The 19,044-nt window shown below is 43.4% G+C and overlaps 1 protein-coding gene across 1 annotated transcript in view; it reads right to left on the reverse strand.

Annotated features, from left to right (window-relative positions):
• Nucleotides 1-19,044, reverse strand: part of kiaa2026 (KIAA2026 ortholog) — a 69,700-nt gene that overhangs the window by 20,776 nt on the left and 29,880 nt on the right. The window contains 2 exon segments of the mRNA XM_033017961.1: nt 18,829-18,950; nt 18,952-18,982. Of these exon segments, the coding sequence (XP_032873852.1) occupies nt 18,829-18,950; nt 18,952-18,982 (153 nt within the window).

The raw sequence follows: 19,044 nt of genomic DNA on the forward strand, positions 1-19,044 counted from the left end.
AATGTTCCTGATTGCTTATGGAATAAAGATTGATCTTTCACTATGTGTGTTGTTGTGGATCATTCACAAACAATAAATTAAAAAAAAACATTGATATTACTTCTCAGAAATGAGCAAAAATGAAAATGAATGTGTCAAAAGGGCAACTGCACAGAAGAAAATCCCAAATCATTTGTTTTACTTTACAGCATTACATTTTCTGCAAAAATACAGAATTATTATTCTGCACAATGGCTAATGAAGTTTAATGCAGATAAGTGCAAGGTGTTGTGTTTCGGGATGTCAAACCAGGACTGGAACTTCATAGTGAATGGTAGAACCATGAGAAGTGTTGTAGAGAAAAGGGATCTACAAGTATAGATACATAGTTTCCTGAAAGTGTTGTGACAGGTAGATATGCTGGTCAAGAAGGGTTTTGGTACACTGAGCTTTTTAAGCCCGTGGGATGGAGTATAGATGTTGGGACGTTAACGGCCCTCCATAAAGTTTGGGACAAAGACCCACCGTTTATTTATTTGCCTCTGTCCTCCACAATTTGAGATTTGTAATAGAAAAAAAAAATCACACGTGGCTAAGGTGCACGTTGTCAGATTTTAATAATGGCCATTTGTATTCACTTTGGTTTCATCATGCAGAAATTACAGCTGTCTTCAACGGTGGATGCGATCTCGCTGGCTCTCCACTCTGGACCACTCGGACAACAAAAACTCATATGTCAGGCTGTTATTCATTAATTACAGCTCTGCATTTAATACAATCATCCCCTCCAAGCTGGTTACCAAACTCGCAGAACTGGGTCTCTGCGCATCCCTCTGCAATTGGATCCTCGACTTCCTCATTCACAGGCCACAGTCAGTTCGTATTGGTGGAAATGTGTCAGCCTCGATAACAATCAGCACGAGAGCACCTCAAGGCTGCTTGCTTAGCCCCCTGCTGTATACTCATGACTGCCGGTCATAGTGCGAACTCCATCATCATGTTCGCTGACGATACCACTGTTGTGGGACGTATCACTGATGGGGACGAGTCAGAGTACAGAAGTGAGATTGATCGATTGACCAAATGATGCCAGCACAATAACCTGGCCCTCAACACCAGCAATACCAAGGAACTGATTGTGGACTTTGGAAGGGGTAGGATGGGAACCCACAGTCCCATTTATATCAACGGGTCGATGGTGGACAGGGTCAAGAGCTTCAAATTCCTGGGCGTGCATATCTCTAAAGATCTTTCCTGGTCTGAGAACACTGGTGCAATCATAAAGAAAGCACATCAGCGCCTCTACTTCCTGAGAAGATTACGGAGAGTCGTTATGTCAAGGAGGACTCACTCTAACTTCTACAGGTGCACAGTAGAGAGCATGCTGACTGGTTGCCTCGTGCCTCAATCAGGCTATTAAACTCGGCTCGGACAAAACTATGAACATTAATAGCCCATAATTTGTTTATTTGCACTTGAGCAGTTTATTTATTCATGTGTGTGTATACATTTATACAATGGTATTTGGACACACTGATCTGTTTTGTATTCGTGCCTACTCTGTTCTGGTGTACTAAAGCAAAGCAAGAATTTAATTGTCCTATCAGGGACACATGACAATAAACTCTCTTGAACTCTTGAATTTGAACTCTTGAACAATTTGAGATATGTAATTAAAAAAAATCACATGTGGTTAAAGCGCACATTGCAGATTGTATTAAAGGGTATTTCTATACATTTTAGTTTCACCATGTAGAAATTACAGCTGTGTTTATACATAGTCCCCCCATTTCAGGGCACCATAATGTTTGGGACACATGGTTTCACAGGCGTTTGTAATTGCTCAGGTAAAAGAGAGCTCTCAGCACCTAGTCTTTCCTCCAGTCTTTCCATCACCTTTGGAAACTTTTATTACTGTTTATCAACGAGGACCAAAGTTGTGCCAATGAAAGTCAAAGAAGCCATTATTAGACTTAGAAACAAGAATAAAACTGTTAGAGACATCAGCTAAACCTTAGGCTTACCAAAATCAACTGCTTGGAACATCATTGAGAAGAAAGAGAGCACTGGTGAGCTTACTAATCGCAAAGGGACTGGCAGTTGATCTGTTGTGGCGGTAAGCAAACTGCAGAGGGTCCAGGTTTTTGTCGAGGTGGAAGTTGATTAACGCCATGATCAACCTCTCAAAGCACTTCATCACCACAGACGTTAGTGTCACTGGTCGATAGTCATTGAGGCACGTCACCTTGCTCTTCTTGGGCACCGGTATAATTGATGCCCTTTTAAAGCAGGTGGGAACCTCAGACCTTAGAAGTGAGAGGTTGAGAATGTCCGTAAATACTCCAGCCAGTTGGTCCACACGTTTAGAACACGACCGGGTATACCATCAGGTCCAGACGCTTTTCGAGGGTTCACCCCTCTGAAGGAATTTCTGACGTCGGCCTCTGAAACTGTGACTGAAATACCATCACAGCGAATGGGGGCTCGAGAAGGCACATCAGTTTTCTCCCCATCAAAGCGTGCGTAAAACGCATTGAGCTCGCCAGGGAGTGATGTTTCGCCGACATTCGAGCTGCCTCCTGATCTCGCCTTGTAGGAGGTGATTGCATTCAAGCCCCGCCACAGCTGCCGAACATCTGTCTCATCCTCCAGTTTGGAGCAGAAGTCCCTTTGGGCCTTTTTGATGGCCTTACAAAGGTCGTATCTGGACTTCTTGTAGACCACTGTATCATCAGACATGAATGCCCGGTGTCTGGTCTTCAGAAGAGTGCGGATCTCATAGTTCATTGTCGAGTACAGAATCAAATAAATAAGTGATGGGTCTTTGTCCCAAACATTATGGAGAGCATTGTATGTTACAGTTGTACAAGACATAGTGAGGCCACACATGGAGTACTGCGTTCAGTTAGTCACGCTGCTGTAGGAAGGATGTCATTAGGCTAGAAAGAGTGCAGAGAAGATTTAAGAGAATGCCACCAGAACTTAAGGGTCCGAACTCCAGGTACTTTATTCCTCGTAGCACAGGAGGCAGAGGACTGGTCTTATACAGGTGTATAAAATAGTGAGAAGAGACAGGGTGAATGCACAAGTGTTTTTTTAAATCCAGGGGACAGGAATCAAAAATAAGAGGACATATGTTTATAGTGAGAGGGCCAAGATTTAATGCGAACTTGAGGCAGGTATTATCGCAGCATTTAAAAGACACTTGGACAGGTAGATGGATAGGAAACGTTTAGGGGGATATAGGACAAACGCAGTAAAGGGGACTAGTTGACATAGGGCATCATGGTCGGCATAGACGATTTTGCCGAAGGGCCTGTTTCATAGAAACATAGAAAATAGGTGCAGGAGTAGGCCATTCGGCCCTTCGAGCCTGCACCGCCATTCAATATGATCATGACTGATCATCCAACTCGGTATCCTGTACCTGCTTTCTCTCCATACCCACTGATCCCTTTAGCCACAAGGGCCACATCTAACTCCCTCTTAAATATAGCCAATGAACTGGTCTCAACTACATTCTGTGGCAGAGAATTCCAGAGATTCACCACTCTCTGTGTACATATTTTTTTTCTCATCTCAGTCGTAAAAGATTTCCCCTTTATCCTGAATCAATGAGAATCCTATGATATGGCAGGAACCCCCATGATCTGGGAATCTGTACAAGCCGCTAGGTCATTTGCACCGTCCATTATTAGTCTTAGAAAGATAGCAGTTCACCTTCCGCTTCTACGTTTCCCGAAGCTGCTCTACTTGCTTTCTAATTGCCAATTAATTTCACTGGAAAAAGTTGGCAAAGCTGCTAAATAGCACAAGCATTTATTTCATGAGATTTATTATCTTGAACCACTAATCAACCTGCATATTCCAGACTCTCGCTAAACCGCACATGGTTTTTATTTAAAGAAAGTCTTTTTTTTTTGCTAACAATCAAATCACGCTCTCTAATTCATTTTGGACACCTGGTTTGAACCCAATTCACAGCATCAAGAGTTGTTCCCTTCGCAACCTTTAAAACTTGATTAACAAGATATAATGGGGTGCCATCTGAAGGTCTGGGTTTGCATCAAACTTACTGTTTTGCATTGCCAATAATTTATAGGGCAAAATCTTTTGCACTGAAGGGTAATGGGAGAGTGCAAGTTATTCGAACATGCCAGTTGATACTCAGTTCCTGCAAAGTCTAGGTTAGTATTCAATTTCTAGAGAATCCTTTAAAACCAGACCTCATGCCTACAGTATATCGAAAATAATGAAAGAACCAAGATTTAAGAAGTCCAGGTGGTAAATGGCTGGAGCAATAAGGTAGCAGACCTGAAATGTTAACACTTTCTCTCTCCATAGACCCGCAAAGTATTTCCTGCAAACATGACACAAACTGCTGGGATAGCTCAGGCAGCATCGCTGGACAACATGGATTGGTGACGTTTTAAGTCAGGACCCTTCTTCAGACTAAAGCATTTCCAGCAATTTGTTTCTCTTTGTGAAAATAGTCGATCCTTCTTCCCCTCAACTGAAACGTATAGCACTTAAAAGTTTTTAAGCAAGTATAGGGACAAACGATGCAATTCATGAGCAACAGTCAGGAATAAATGTAAACTTATTTTTAGGCCATATGGCCTAATTCAACTCCAATAACTTGTGAACCCCAGTGTGAAGTTGGGAAAAGAGCACCAAGATAAGAATTACATTTTACAGTAAAAGTATTGAGTTATATAATTTATAAGATATGGCGTTCATAAAGACCACCAGAAGATACATGAGCAAAACACAAACTGCCAAAGGAACTCAGCAGGTCAGGCAACATTCGTGGAAGGAAATAAATTTGACAGTGATGTTTTAGGTCAGGATTCTTCTTCATAGGAAGTCTGAAGAAGCGTCCTGACCTGAAACATCGACTGTTCATTTCTTATGAACTTACGAAAAGAGAGGCAAAAAGTCTCAATATAATTAAATGTACTTAGAAGAGCTGTAACCGAGAAAACTATAGGTCATGATCATAAGCTTGGAAGAGGGATTTAGACTGAACAATGCTTTTAACATTACCACAGATATGACTATTGAGATATGCCGTAATTTTCTACGACCATATCAACTCTAAGAAGAAGCTTAACTGTAAGGAACTCCAAGTTTCTTTTTTTTTTTTGTAGACTATATTAGGGTTCAATGGAGCTTTAGAAGCCATGAAAAAGCCTAGATTGGACATGAACAAAATCTAATTGAAGTAAGCACTCCTTTCGAGCTGTACTTCAGCACGTGGCAAAAACGTCAACTAACCTTATTAACACATTGGACACAAAATGCTGGAGTAATTCGACGTGACAGGCAATATCTCTGGAGAGAAGGAATGGGCAATGATTCAGGTCAAGATCATTCTTCAGACAGTCAGGGGAGAGAGAAACTAGAGATATGAAAGGGTACAAAGAGCATGTAAGGTGTGAAAAGGACAGATCAAAGCAGACAATAATCAAGGAAATGTACGAAGGTTCTTTATTGGCTGAGGGGAAATTGACAACGAGGTATACAATTAGTAAAATTAATCAGGAGGACAGTGAAACTAGTAGGAGACCTGGGGGAAAGCAAGGGTTACTAGAAGTTAGAGAAATCAATATTCATACCGACGATAGACACAGAATTCTGCAGTAACTCAGCGGGACTGGCAGCATTGGAATAGGTGACATTTCTTCAGACTTTACTTTTTCATACCACTGAGTTTTAAGCTGCCCAAGCAAAATAGGAGGTGCTGTTCCTCCAATTTGCATTTGACAATGGATGAGGCCCAGGACAGAAAGGTCAGAATGGGAATAGGAGGGAGAGTTAAAATGTTTAGGAACCAGGAGATCACATAGGTCCAGGCGGACTGAACGAATCGGACCTTACTGTACTTTATCTTGCACAAAATGTTATTCCCTTTGTCATGCATTTGTACAGTGTGAATGGATCAACTGTAATCATGTAGTCTTTCCGCTGACTGGTAAGCATGCAACAAAAAGCTTTTCACTGTACCTCGGTACACGTTGACGATAAACTAAACTAAAGAAGACCAAAGAGTAGACTCGTTGGACCAAATGGATTAATTCTGCTCCTATATCTCATGGTCTTACAGCTGACACAAGAATGGAAGGGTTTCTTCGCTATCGTGCTGGAAGAAGTGATTTCCATTACACAATGGCGCAAAGACTTCAGTGGAGAGAAGGCATAGTAAGTCAAACGAAGGAGTTGTGAATGTGATGGGATAACTGTAATAATAATAATACATTTATTTGTATAGCACATTTAAAAACAACTCACGTTGACCAAAGTGCTTAACATCAGTGCAGGTAATAATTTGATACATACAACGGTAGACAGACCTAACAATACATACATAAACTGTTTACAGCGCCCCCTTAGAGGGGCTCAAAAACGCTAGGGAGTAGAAATAGGTTTTGAGTCGTGTCTTAAAGGAGTCGATGGTGGGGGCAGTTCTGATGAGGAGCGGGATGTTATCCACCGTCTAGGTGCTGCAACTGCAAAAGCGCGGTCACCCGAGCTTAAACCTAGACCGCGATAGTCAGTAGCCCCAAGTTGGCTGACCTGAGGGACCTGGAGGTAGAATGGTATGTTAGAAGATTTTTGATATGGGGGGGGGGGCAAGCCCGTTAAGGGCTTTGTATATGTATAAGAGGAGCTTGAAGCTGATTCTGTACCGTACTGGGAGCCAGTGGAGAGAGGCCAGGATCGGGGTGATGTGGTCCCTTTTACGGGTACCCGTCAGAAGTCTTGCTGCGGCATTTTGGACCAATTACAGGCGGGACAGGGATTATTGGCTGATGCCAGTGTATAGGGAGTTGCAATAGTCAAGGCGGGAGAAGATGAATGCGCGGATGATTTTTTCAAGGTCGTCGAATTTGAGGAATTATTTGATTTTAGCTATGGTACGAAGCTGGAAGAAACCAGCTTTTACCACAAAATTGACTTGCTGGTCAAACTTTAATGCGGAGTCAAATATCACGCCAAGGTTTTTGAAGTTAAGTTGGAGGAAGTTCTGAGCCATCCAACATTTTAAGTCATTGAGGCAGTTCATGAGGCTGTTTAAATTAGACCGGTTGTTGGGTTTCAGGGGGAGATAGAGCTGTGTATCAACTGCTTAACAGTGGAAAGAAATGCCGTGCCTTTGAATGACTTGGCCGAGGGGGAGCGTGTACAGAGAGAAGAGAATGGGGCCGAGGATGGAGCCTTGTGGAACCCCGCAGAAAAGGCTAGCTGGGGAAGAGAAAGAATTGCCTATGTTAGTAGAGAAACTCCTATTTTTTAGGTAGGAAACGAACCAGCTCAGGGCAGTGCCATCAACACCAACCCCGTACTGGAGACGGTCAATTAGGATGGTATGGTGCACTGTATCAAACGCTGCGCTGAGGTCGAGAAGGAGCAGGATTCAACAGTCGCCGGAGTCGATGGCGAGAAGGAGGTCGTTGTGTACCTTCAACAGGCAGACTGGAATTTTGATGTAGATAAGGCATTAGTTGGTCTAGAATTACCTTTTCAATGACTTTTGAGAGGAAAGGCAGTTTGGAAATAGGTCTGTAGTTACTACGCAAGGTGGGGTCTAGGTTAGGTTTTTTCAGGAGGGGCTGAAACATGTGCTTGAAACAGGTTGGAACAGTGCCAGTGGTCAGAGAACTGTTGATGATAGAGAGGATACTGGGACCGACTATTGCAAAGGCATCCTTCAGAAGGGCAGTGGGAACAACGTCAAGGGGGCAGGTTGCAGGTTTCATAGTGGAGTTAAGCTTTACAAGGGAGGATAGAGTAACGGGTTGGAAACAATCTAATTTAGAAGAACAGACCAAAGAGACAGCTAGGTCACGGGTGGGTGGGGAAATATTCGTTCTAATGTTCTAAACTTTACTGGTGAAAAAAGTAGAGAATTCTTCGCACTTGGCAGGGGACCCAGCTAAGCTGGTACTGGGGGCGGGACATATGACATCGGTAATAGTACTAAATAGGACCTTGGAATTTTGAGCATTTTTGGAAATAAGGTCGGAAAAGTATTGTGTTCTCGCAGACTTTACTGCTTCCTGGTATTTGAGAAGATTGTTTCTCAGAAATTCGAAGGAAATTTGAAGCTTATCACATTTATACTTCCGTTCTGATTTTCTGCACTCTCTTCTTAGGGCTCTGGTAATGTCATTGAGCCAAGGCCAACCTTTCGGCTTAGGCTTTTTCATTTTAAGAGGAGCAACAGAATCCAGGATGGAAGAACAAGTGGCATTGAATTAAAAAATGAGATCGTCAGTGCTGAGATGGGGGGGGGGGGGGGGGGGGGGAGAAGCCTTGATGGTGCAGATGTCAGGAGCAGCTATGATAGCCTCAGACAACTTACTGACATTCAATGAGTTTATGTAGCGGGAGTAGCGAACAGGGAGATGATATTTTGAGGGAGAGAAAGGCAGAGATGCATCAAATATAATTGCACTATGATCAGACAGACAAGCATCAATAATTTCTATATTACAAATTGGGAGACCGGACGATAGCACCAGGTCCAGTGTATGGCCAAGCTTGTGAGTGGGTCCAGTGGTGAGTGGAGTCAGATTGAAGGACTCAACCAGGTGCATAAATCCACTCACCAGGGGCTTAGTAGGACAGCAGACATGAATGTTAAAATCACCAAGAATCAAAACTGTCAAATTTGGGCAAAAGACTAGAGATAAGATCAGCAAATTGGGTGATAAAGTCCTTATGGATTTTTGGTGGGCAATACACAAGAACAATTACGAGGAGAAAGACTAGATCTACTACAGTTAGTTGCACTTCGAAACTAGAGAAGTGATCAGCGTTCAGGAGGCGGCAGTTGAAATGTTTCTTAAACACAGTGGCTAGACCCCCACCATGTCTGGAGAGCTGAAAAAGTTTTCGGGACATAGTTCCACAAGTGGAGCAAGCTCACCAGAATTGATCATGATCATGTAGTGTGCGTACATTTACATGTGGTGCAGGTATTGCTGACTATTATATGGAAATAATATTCATATGTCTACCAATTGTGAGCTGGCCTGATTCTTGAGACTTTTCCGTCACTTGCTGGTTGAATTCACAAATGATTCTCAACCACAATCTTTTGAAAGCCAAATGAAACACATCCAGATATTACTCTATCCTTGCAAAACGCCAACATTCCTTCCGACAATAAATATCAATATTCCTCCATGAGTTCAAATATCAATGAACTTCCAATATCATGCTACCTCTAACACATTAGCAACAGTCCCCCGCCTAAAAATATTCACAATTTTGGTACATGGAGGGATAGGGATCTCTGAATGGATTACAAAAATCAGTTCCCCAACATTTTTTTGCTGTGAGCTAGATGGTTCTATCATACACCTGCCTTCATGACTTACGTAGTCTACCAATGATGCAGTCGTGTGTTTGAAAATAATTCTGAATTGGCAATGAATCAGGAAATCCAAAGAACAGAAAATGAATTAAAATCATATCCTAGGTACACAAAATTGCTGGAGGAACTCAGCGGGTGCAGCAGCATCTATGGAGCGAAGGAAATAGGCGACGTTTCGGGCCGAAACCCTTCTTCAGACTGTGCAAAGACCGCAAAGACTCCGCAAAGACCGCTCCCTCCGCAACTCCCTCGTCAATTCTTCACTTCCCTCCCGCACCACCCCCTCCCCGGGCACTTTCCGTTGCAACCGCAAGAAATGCAACACCTGTCCCTTCACCTCCCCCCTCGACTCCATTCAAGGTCCCAAGCAGTCGTTCCAGGTGCGACAAAGGTTCACCTGTATCTCCTCCAACCTCATCTACTGCATCCGCTGCTCTAGATGTCAGCTGATTTACATCGGTGAGACCAAGCGTAGGTTGGGCGACCGTTTCGCCGAACACCTCTGCTCAGTCCGCAATAACCTACCTGACCTCCCGGTGGCTCAGCACTTCAACTCCCCCTCCCATTCCCAATCCGACCTCTCTGTCCTGGGTCTCCTCCATTGCCAGAGTGAGCAACAGCGGAAATTGGAGGAACAGCACCTCATATTCCGTCTGGGGTCCTTGCGTCCCCTTGGCATCAACATTGAATTCTCCCAATTTGGCTAGCCCGTGCTGTCCCCTCCCCCCCTCCCCTTCCTTCACCCTCTAGCTGTCTCCTCCCATCCGCCCGCCCTCGGGCTCCTCCTCCTCCTCCCTTTGTCCTTCTTTCTTTCCCCACCCCCTATCAGTCTGAAGAAGGGTTTCGGCCCGAAACGTCGCCTATTTCCTTCGCTCCATAGATGCTGCTGCACCCGCTGAGTTCCTCCAGCAATTTTGTGTACCTTCGATATTCCAGCATCTGCAGTTCCCTTTTGAACACTAAAATCATATCCTGTTGTCTGTGCTGCAAAAGGGAAGGAAAATGAAAGAATGCTACAGGTGATATAGCCTATTTGCTAATGTTTGGCTCATCGGGTTTAATGTCTGTAGAAGGACCATTTGCAAATCAAGGGCCTCTGAATATCCCACATTCACAGACTTCCCTCTTTCATGCTTTGTTTATTATAACATTTTAACACCACTGACATCCCTGCGTAATAAAAAAATCTGTGCCTTTCAACATTGTGCACCTGTGCTTCAGGTCTTCCCACAAAAACCATGGTAAAGTTCATTCACATCTTCCTAAGTTTGACAATTGCTTCTGTCCCAGTGCCTTTCTCTATGGCCTTTAAGCTCAAGTCATGGAAGTCCCAATTATGCACTTGCATCCCCTGCTGGAGAAATTGTGCACTCCCATTGCAAATAATTCTCAGTGTGAAAAAGGGTCCCCACATGAAATATCACCAGTCCATTTCCTCCACAGATGCAGCCTGACCTGCTGATTCCTGACCTGCTGATTTCCTCCAGCACTTTGTCTTTTGCTCATTAATTTTTCCTGATTGGATATCTGAGTCCCAAAAAAGCCACACATTTTCAAGATCCTCTCAATCATTTTTAATCTTTGAAAGGAATGTTTCCCCAACATTTCCTAAATTACAGCAGAAACTATACTTCAGTAGTCACCGTGTGCGTTGGTACAGACCAATAAACTATTTAAACGGATGTCAATTATTACCCAGACAATTGAAAGCCAATCCCATAATGCCAGATTAATGTCTGTCCCCCTTCAAATCCATTGACCAGTATTGTAATTATTCTGCCCTTCTCAAAAATTCTTGAGGCTTTTCATCTTTCTATTCCTTTTAGTTTTAATCTTCAAAGCCTTCTCAAGCAAGTAACACAATCGTCTAGTCACCTGCCATCAACTTCTAATTCATTTTACTCCACAGACAAAGAGTGCAACATAAATGGAAATATTTATTTTACTGACATTTAAAAAATGCATCCTTAATGAGAAAAAATATAGTGCTTAATAGGAAGCAAGGTCAAACCATTAATTACAAACGTGGGAGCTTAATGATATAAAATACAAACCAGAACAGCTCTTTGGAAAGTACCTGCTGATTTAGTTTGAACATGATATTGAAAAAGTCAGCACTTTGAGCGTTTATTGTTTTCAGCTTCATCAAAATGACTTTAGCAGTATTATTACTTTGTAAAATGCTGAATTCACATCTCCACATCTAATATCAAAAGGAAAATTTAGCACAACCCAAGGACCACGGAACACCTGCTCTGTAAACTAACATCTGATATGCCTCATTTGACAACATTTAGTTGTCTACTCTTAGAAAAGCAGTCTACATAAACAGTTACCAAACTGACATTTAATTCTGAAGAAAGTGGCTTTAGTCATATTTAGTGTAACCTGCATTATTTATCAAGACAATGGCACCAATGTTGCAATCAACATATTCTTACGTTAAATTAAACTATCTCAAGAAAGGTCTTGTACAAAACTTGAAAAATAATCCACTGATAATTGGTCACAAAACCAGACAAACTCTTGGTTGCTTGTGGAAAGTCCAACTTAATTAAGTGATAAGAGAGCTTTAGCTCCCCTCAATTAACAGAGATCAACTGTCAAACATTAAATAAGGAGATATGCCAATTATGTTTGTGATCAATTGCAGAATGTTGATCAATTAAGTAATATCACTCATGCCATCCCAAGGCAAGCTTTGCGGGAAGTACGATTTTAAATATACAATTTTAAATATTCAACAGCCTTTCCTTGAAGTAATAAAGACATTAGCAGTATAATGGTTTCCTTGCTGCATCAAGTAATGAACAAGTTAAAAAAAAACACACATTAGTTTCACCTAACAAAAGTAACCTGTACAATATTTGATAAGGCATCAAAATATGGACATACGCCAGTCCATCATTAGTACAGACTCCCACCTCCCCCTCAAAAGCATCTCCATGAGGTGCAGCAAAAAGATGGCATCTATCTTCAAGGAATCCCACCACCTGGACCATGTCATCTTTTCACTGCTACTGTCAAGCATGAGATACAGAAACCTGATGATGCACAACACCAAGTTCAGGAATAGCTACTTTCCTATAACCATCAGGTTTAGTTTACTTTAGAGATACAGCATGGAAGCAGGGCTGAGACAATTTACAAGCACACCGAGACAATTTACAATCTTTACCAAAGTCAATTAACCTACAAACCTGTACACCTTTGGAGTGTGGGAGGAAACCAGAGCACCAGGGGAAACTCACGTGGTCATAGGGAGACTGTACAAATTCCGTACAAACAGCACCCGTAGTCAGGATCGAACCCAGGTCTATGGCACTGTAAGGCAGCAACTCTAGCACTGCACTACCATGCCGCCTTGTGTGGTTCTTGAACTGAATTGCACAGTGCTAATTCGACCTCAGTAATCCTACCTCCTCCACTACGGATATCCTCTTGCATTCCCATGGACATGTTTCTAATTGTGTTTTTGTGTGTTTTTTCTTTACACTGTCTTGCATAATTTTATGTTTTACTAGACTAAGTGGGACCCGTTGGGTCCCATGTTCACACGGGAGGGCTGGTCCCCCGACGCAATATTCCACCTCTCCACCAATTCCAATATTGGTGGCCAGTGGGGGGGAGGGGGGGGCTTTCTGGAGCGCTGGTATGGGTGTTGTTGGCCGCAGGGACTACTGGTCTCCAGAGGGCTAGTATGGATATTGTGGGCCAAATGGATTATTGGGATGGCAGCTCAGTCCCTCAAGCCTGATGTGCTGGCAGCTCACTCACGGCTGGTGGGCTGGCTGTAGACTCACGGCTATTCCTTGAAATTCCATTTCAAGCAGAGTGCAAGGCCACCAAATTCAAACCCATTTTCCTACCATTTCCAGCAGGGTGCAAGGCCACCAAATTCAAGAGCAGTTTCTTACCTCTTCGAGCAGGGTGCAAGGCCACTAAATTCAAGTGCTGTTTCATACCACTTCAAGCAGGGTGCAAGGCCACCAAATTCAGGTTCAGTTTCCTACCACTTCAAGCAGGGTGCAAGGCCACCGAATTCAAGTGCAGTTTCATACCACTTCAAGCAGGGTGCAAGGCCACCAAATTCAGTTTCATACCATTTCAAGGAGGGTGCAAGGCCACCACATTCAAATGCAGGTTCATACCATTTCAAGCAGGGTGAAACCACCATAAAACTACACAAAACACCACACACAGTTCAGTAGACATTCAGTTGATTCACAGCTCAGACAGTGTCGTGACCTCTCCCTCCCCCATCATGCAGAGACTGAGCCACACCCACACTTCCGGGTTTTATAATCCCTCCCCCTCCCACCGGAAAAGGTGTGGCCTTCATGGCGTGATTGACAGGAGAGAGATTCTCAACATTTTTTAAACACTAATAACACTTTTATTTTTCATTGATGGGAAGAATCCCCTGCACCTGATGAGCGGAGGGGGACTGAGTAAGATGGCCAAAAATCACAGCCGTAAGTGGTAGCGTTTTATCTAAAATCAATATCATGCAAACAGGAAGTTGTCAAGTTTAGACAAACAACCATTTGCAGTGCCTTTTCACTTCAACCCAAAACCCCCAAACAACCCTCTGCAGTGCCTTTTCACTTCAACCCCAATCCCCCCAAACAACCATTTGCAGTGCCTTTTTACTTCAAACCAACCATATTTTCATTTTCAAACCACATTAAGGGCACTCACAGTTGAGTAGACATGTGTTCAGTGTTATTCAGAGCTCAGAGAGACGTGACCCTCTCGCTTCCTCCATCTTGCAGAGACTGAGTGAGGCACACCAATTCCGGATTTTATAGTCCCTCCCCCCTTCCCACCAGCAGGGGCAGCAGAGAGAATGGCAATTTAAAAAAAACATTAATATCTCTCTGCTTTTTCATCCATGGGAAAAATCCTCCAGTCCAGTCCGGCGGAGGGGAGCTCTGAGCAAGGTGGCCCAAAATGACGGCCGTAAGTCGCAGCGTTCTCTCGGAAATCACATCGCAGTGAGTCAAAAGCGGTCAAGATCTTACTTTTAGTAATATATAGACCAAGTGCAGACCCGTTGGGTCTGTTTCACAACGGCGTTTTGCAGGGGGGGGGGGTGGAGGGGGGGCTGCGGCACAAAATTCATATTAACCAACCCCCAAACACACAGGTGGGGGGAGGGAGGGGGGATGTGAAGAGGGGAGGAGGGGAGAGGACGGTGGAGGAAATGGGACAGATTTGGGAGGGAAGGAGAGCGGGGGTGAGGGGGGGCGAGAGAGGGGGAGGGGAGATAGATGTGGTGGAGGGGAGGATGGGGAGGTAGGGAAGGAGGGAGGGAGGGGCAGAGGGGTGGGGGAGAGAGGGGAAAGAGTGGAGAGGGAGGGGGAGAGGGTAGGGGGCAGTGATGGAAGAGGGACAGAGGGTGTAGAGGAAGGGTGGTGGCGTAGAGAGGGAAGGGGGGTGGGGTGAGAGAGGGATGGGTGGGAGAGGGGTTTCGGAGAGGGAAACATAGAACCATTGAAATTAAGTGCAGGAGTAGGCCATTCGGCCCTTCGAGCCTGCACCACCATTCAATATGATCGTGGCTGATCATCCAACTCAGTATCCTGTACCTGCCTTCTCTCCATACCCCCTGATCCCTTTAGCCACAAGGACCACATCTAACTCCCTCTTAAATACAGCCAATGAACAGGCCTCAACTACCTTCTGTGCCAGTGAATTCCAGAGATTCACCACTCTCTGTGTTAAAAATGTTTTTCTCATCTCGGTCCTAAAAGATTTACCCCTTATCCTTAAACTGTGACCCCTTGTTCTGGACTTCCCCAACATCTGGAACAATCTTCCTGCATCTAGCCTGTCCAACCCCTTAAGAATTTTGTAAGTTTCTATAAGATACCCCCTCAATCTTTTAAATTCTAGCATGTACAAGCCGAGTCTATCCAGTCTTTCGTCATATGAAAGTCCTGACATCCCAGGAATCAGTCTGGTGAACCTTCTCTGTACTCCCTCTATGGCAACGATGTATTTGAACATTGGGCATTGTGACATCACACGATGGAACGTTCACCAGGGGCTGGGGCTGGTGCTGCTTCTATGGGTGAGAAGCCAGTTTAGTTGTGAAATATTGGGGGGGGGGGGGGTGGGTTAGGATTTGATTAAAAACGTGCACTTAAACACGACGACCAATGGCAAACCCGTTGGGTCTGATCCCCCAACGCAGCCGTTCCCTACCCGTAGCCCCCACTGGGGGGGGGGGTGGGGGGCGGGCGCCTCACACACACTAACCACCCCCACACACAGAGTTGAAAAGTGCATAAAGACCGTTCCCTACCTGTAGCCCCCAGGGGAGATTTGGTCGTCGAAGTCGGGTCCCTGCCGTCTTAAAATATCGTATCTTGAAGTCGTCGAAGTCGGGTCCGTCTCGGCAACGCGTGGGGGGGGTGGTGGGGGGGTTAGCGGTGCGGCATCACACACACGAAGCTTCGACACACACAGAGCCTTAAAAGTGTAAATGCCCGACCTCTTTTCCGTTTTTCTCTAATTTAATTAAGATGTGCAGGTGGTGTTCTTATCGAGGTTCAGGGGTGAATGACGTAAATATTTCACACAATATGGGAACATCTCATGTTGTCTTGAAGGCTCCTCGGCCCACATCTGACTCTCTGTACTGTCACTATGGCACCGATGTCTATGAGCACTGGGCATTGTGACATCACACGATGGAACGTTCACCATTGGCTGGGGCTCCTGCATAGGCATATGTAAATGAATCCATTCCGATTGGACATATGTGAAGATTGGGCATTGTGACATCACACGATGGAACGCTCAGCAGGGGCTGGTGCTGGTGAAGGTTCTGTGGGTGTGAAGCCAGTTTAGTTTTGAAATATTGGGGGGGGGGGGGGGGTTAGGATTTGATAAAAACGTACACTTAAACACGTCGAAATGTAATGAGGAACGGATACTTAGAAAGAAAAGAGAATCTCTACCAAAATGGAAAAGATGTCGGCGATTCAGCGTTCCCCCTTATCCTTAAACTTTGACCCCTTGTTCTGGTCTTCCCCAACATCCGGAACAATCTTCCTGTATCTAGCCTGTCCAACCCCTTAAGAATTTTAAACGTCTCTATAAGATACCCCCTCAATCTTCTAAAATCTAGCGATTACAAGGCGAGTCTATCCAGTCTTTCTTCATATGAAAGTTCTGACATAACAGGAATCAGCCTGGTGAACCTTCTCTGTACTCCCTCTCTATGGCAACGATGTCTTTGAACATTGGGCATTGTGACATCACACGATGGAACGTTCACCATTGGCTGGGGCTCCTGCATAGGCATATGTAAATGAATCCATTCCGATTGGACATATGTGAAGATTGGGCATTGTGACATCACACGATGGAACGTTCAGCAGGGGCTGGGGCTGGTGAAGGTTCTGTGGGTGTGAAGCCAGTTTAGTTTTGAAATATTGGGGGGGGGGGGGAAGGATTTGATTAAAAACGTGTACTTAAACACGACGGAATGTAATGAGGAGCGGATACTTAGAAAGAAAAGTGAAATCTCTACCGAAATGGAAAAGATGTCGGCGATTCTGCGTCCAGTTTCGGAGTTGCAGGGAATCAATGGAAGAAATGTGACAGCCGGACGGAGTTCCGTTTCGGAATTTTGGGCGAGAGTTTTATATATTAATAGATAGATAGATGTGTTGTCCGAGTCTGCGAGCTTGATGCTGCGTTGCTAGGAAGATTTTCATTGTATCTAACTCACCGCAATTCTACATATGCACTAAACTCGACTTGACTGGAACATAAATTAAAAAGACAAATGTATAATGAAGATATATAATTGCTTCAAGACCTAAGTGGAATACAAGATATATTCTTCGATTGGGTGGTAATGTTCCCAATATTGTGTCTTAGATCTTACTCCCTATACAGATGTGCTATTTATAAAAACCTTTCAAGTCTTACATAGTCCAGAAGTTTACAGGTAATGGATTATTTTTCAGGTACAATTACTGTAATGCAGAGAAATATGGCAGACCAATTTTCTTGTAAATTAATGCACTAATAGCTAACCTACTTTTTATAACAGCAGTCTTTGAGGGGGAACTGTGGGTACGGATTAGATTTTAAAACTAATCTAGTGACATCAGGACATAACTGCTGTTACAAAGGAAAGGTTAACTGCTCATAGAGTAAAAGATACATTGTACAACATGGCACTGTCAGCACGGCAATTAAACTTAAATTCACATAAAGCCCAAAATTATTATGGGCTTGAGCCTATAATCATGCAATTCAAAAAAGTTGCCACTTGACATTGTTGAAAATTCCAAAAAGGTACAATCGGTTACTATTTTATTCAAGAAGGCCACAGATATGAAATCTAATTTACTTATTCAACTATGATAAAAAATATAATGAAACATAAAGAAATTTAGGTTTAAAAAAAGATAGTACAATGGAGGAACAAACAATGAATGGATTTAATATTCTACTTTTGTTCCTACTGTATTTAGAATTTCCTAAAATCTGCGAGAGGTTCTTTGTAAACATCTCGCTTTTCTTTCGCCTCCGAAAGGTAACAATTATTATGGGTCCACAGTCCTGCATGTTTTGGAACTTCTGGAACACGAGTACTCAATGGCTTCATGGACCTTCATAGCTTGTAATGTGTATTTCGTTGTGCCTTGGGCAAACACTTCACCCACCTTTGCCTGTGTGTGAATGTGTGTGAGTGATTGGTGGTGGTCGGAGGGGGGCCGTAGGCGCAGAATGGCCACGCTTCCGTCAGCTCTGCCCCGGGCAGCTGTGGCTACAGAAGTAGCTTACCACCACCGAGTGTGACTGAGGAGTGAATGAATAATGCGATGTAAAGCGCTTGAGTATAGAAAAGACGCTATATAAATCCCATTCCATTATTATTATTTTATTCCATCTGGTGTTTAATATTATTTTCAAATTCTACGAATGTTTATCCTCAGCAAGCTATACTATGCAAACAAATTTATCCAAACATTCCAAAGGGAACAATATGCACAACTTAATTAGTGGCAGCTAAACAATATGATCGCAGGAATGCACAACGTTATCCCCACCTCCAAACATGATGCTTCCAACTAGCGAGAATTGCAGCTCAAATATAATGACTTCTTCTCAGATCTTTCAGCTTCAAACAATGGTTTTCATTTTGGAATTGTAGTACTGGTGCCTATATTTAAACGTAGGAATTATTTTCAAGCATTAGTATTTTAAGCATTAGTAGCATACATTAATGCATTCGATTCAGCATTTAATGTATTAACAGCTGTCAATGTTGCCACCATTTAAATTGAATTCGAGGGCCAATGCTTTATCCCCCATTTTGTGACATGTGCGAAACAAATAGGCAGTTTATAGCAATTTTTTCAAATATAAATATTTTAGACAGGACTGAATTCAACATGTGCACTTAAAATCGTTCACATGCAATACAAAACAAAAGAGACCACTAACCCATTTGTGCTTTTTGTGTTTGTTTTCTTCTTCCATCAGTAGAGATTTTTTCTGTATTCCTGCTTCCAAAGCTTCATGGATTGGACATGCTCTATCTGTCTTACTGTGAAATCTTGTTCAATGTATCCTTCAATTTCTTTTTCTTTTCTTTCTTCTTTTCTTGACATGGAGCTTAACCATCCTCAAGTTCCTCCATTTTCCCATAAAAT

This window comes from Amblyraja radiata, chromosome 3, assembly GCF_010909765.2.
Source record: "Amblyraja radiata isolate CabotCenter1 chromosome 3, sAmbRad1.1.pri, whole genome shotgun sequence".
Lineage (NCBI taxonomy): Eukaryota > Metazoa > Chordata > Chondrichthyes > Rajiformes > Rajidae > Amblyraja > Amblyraja radiata.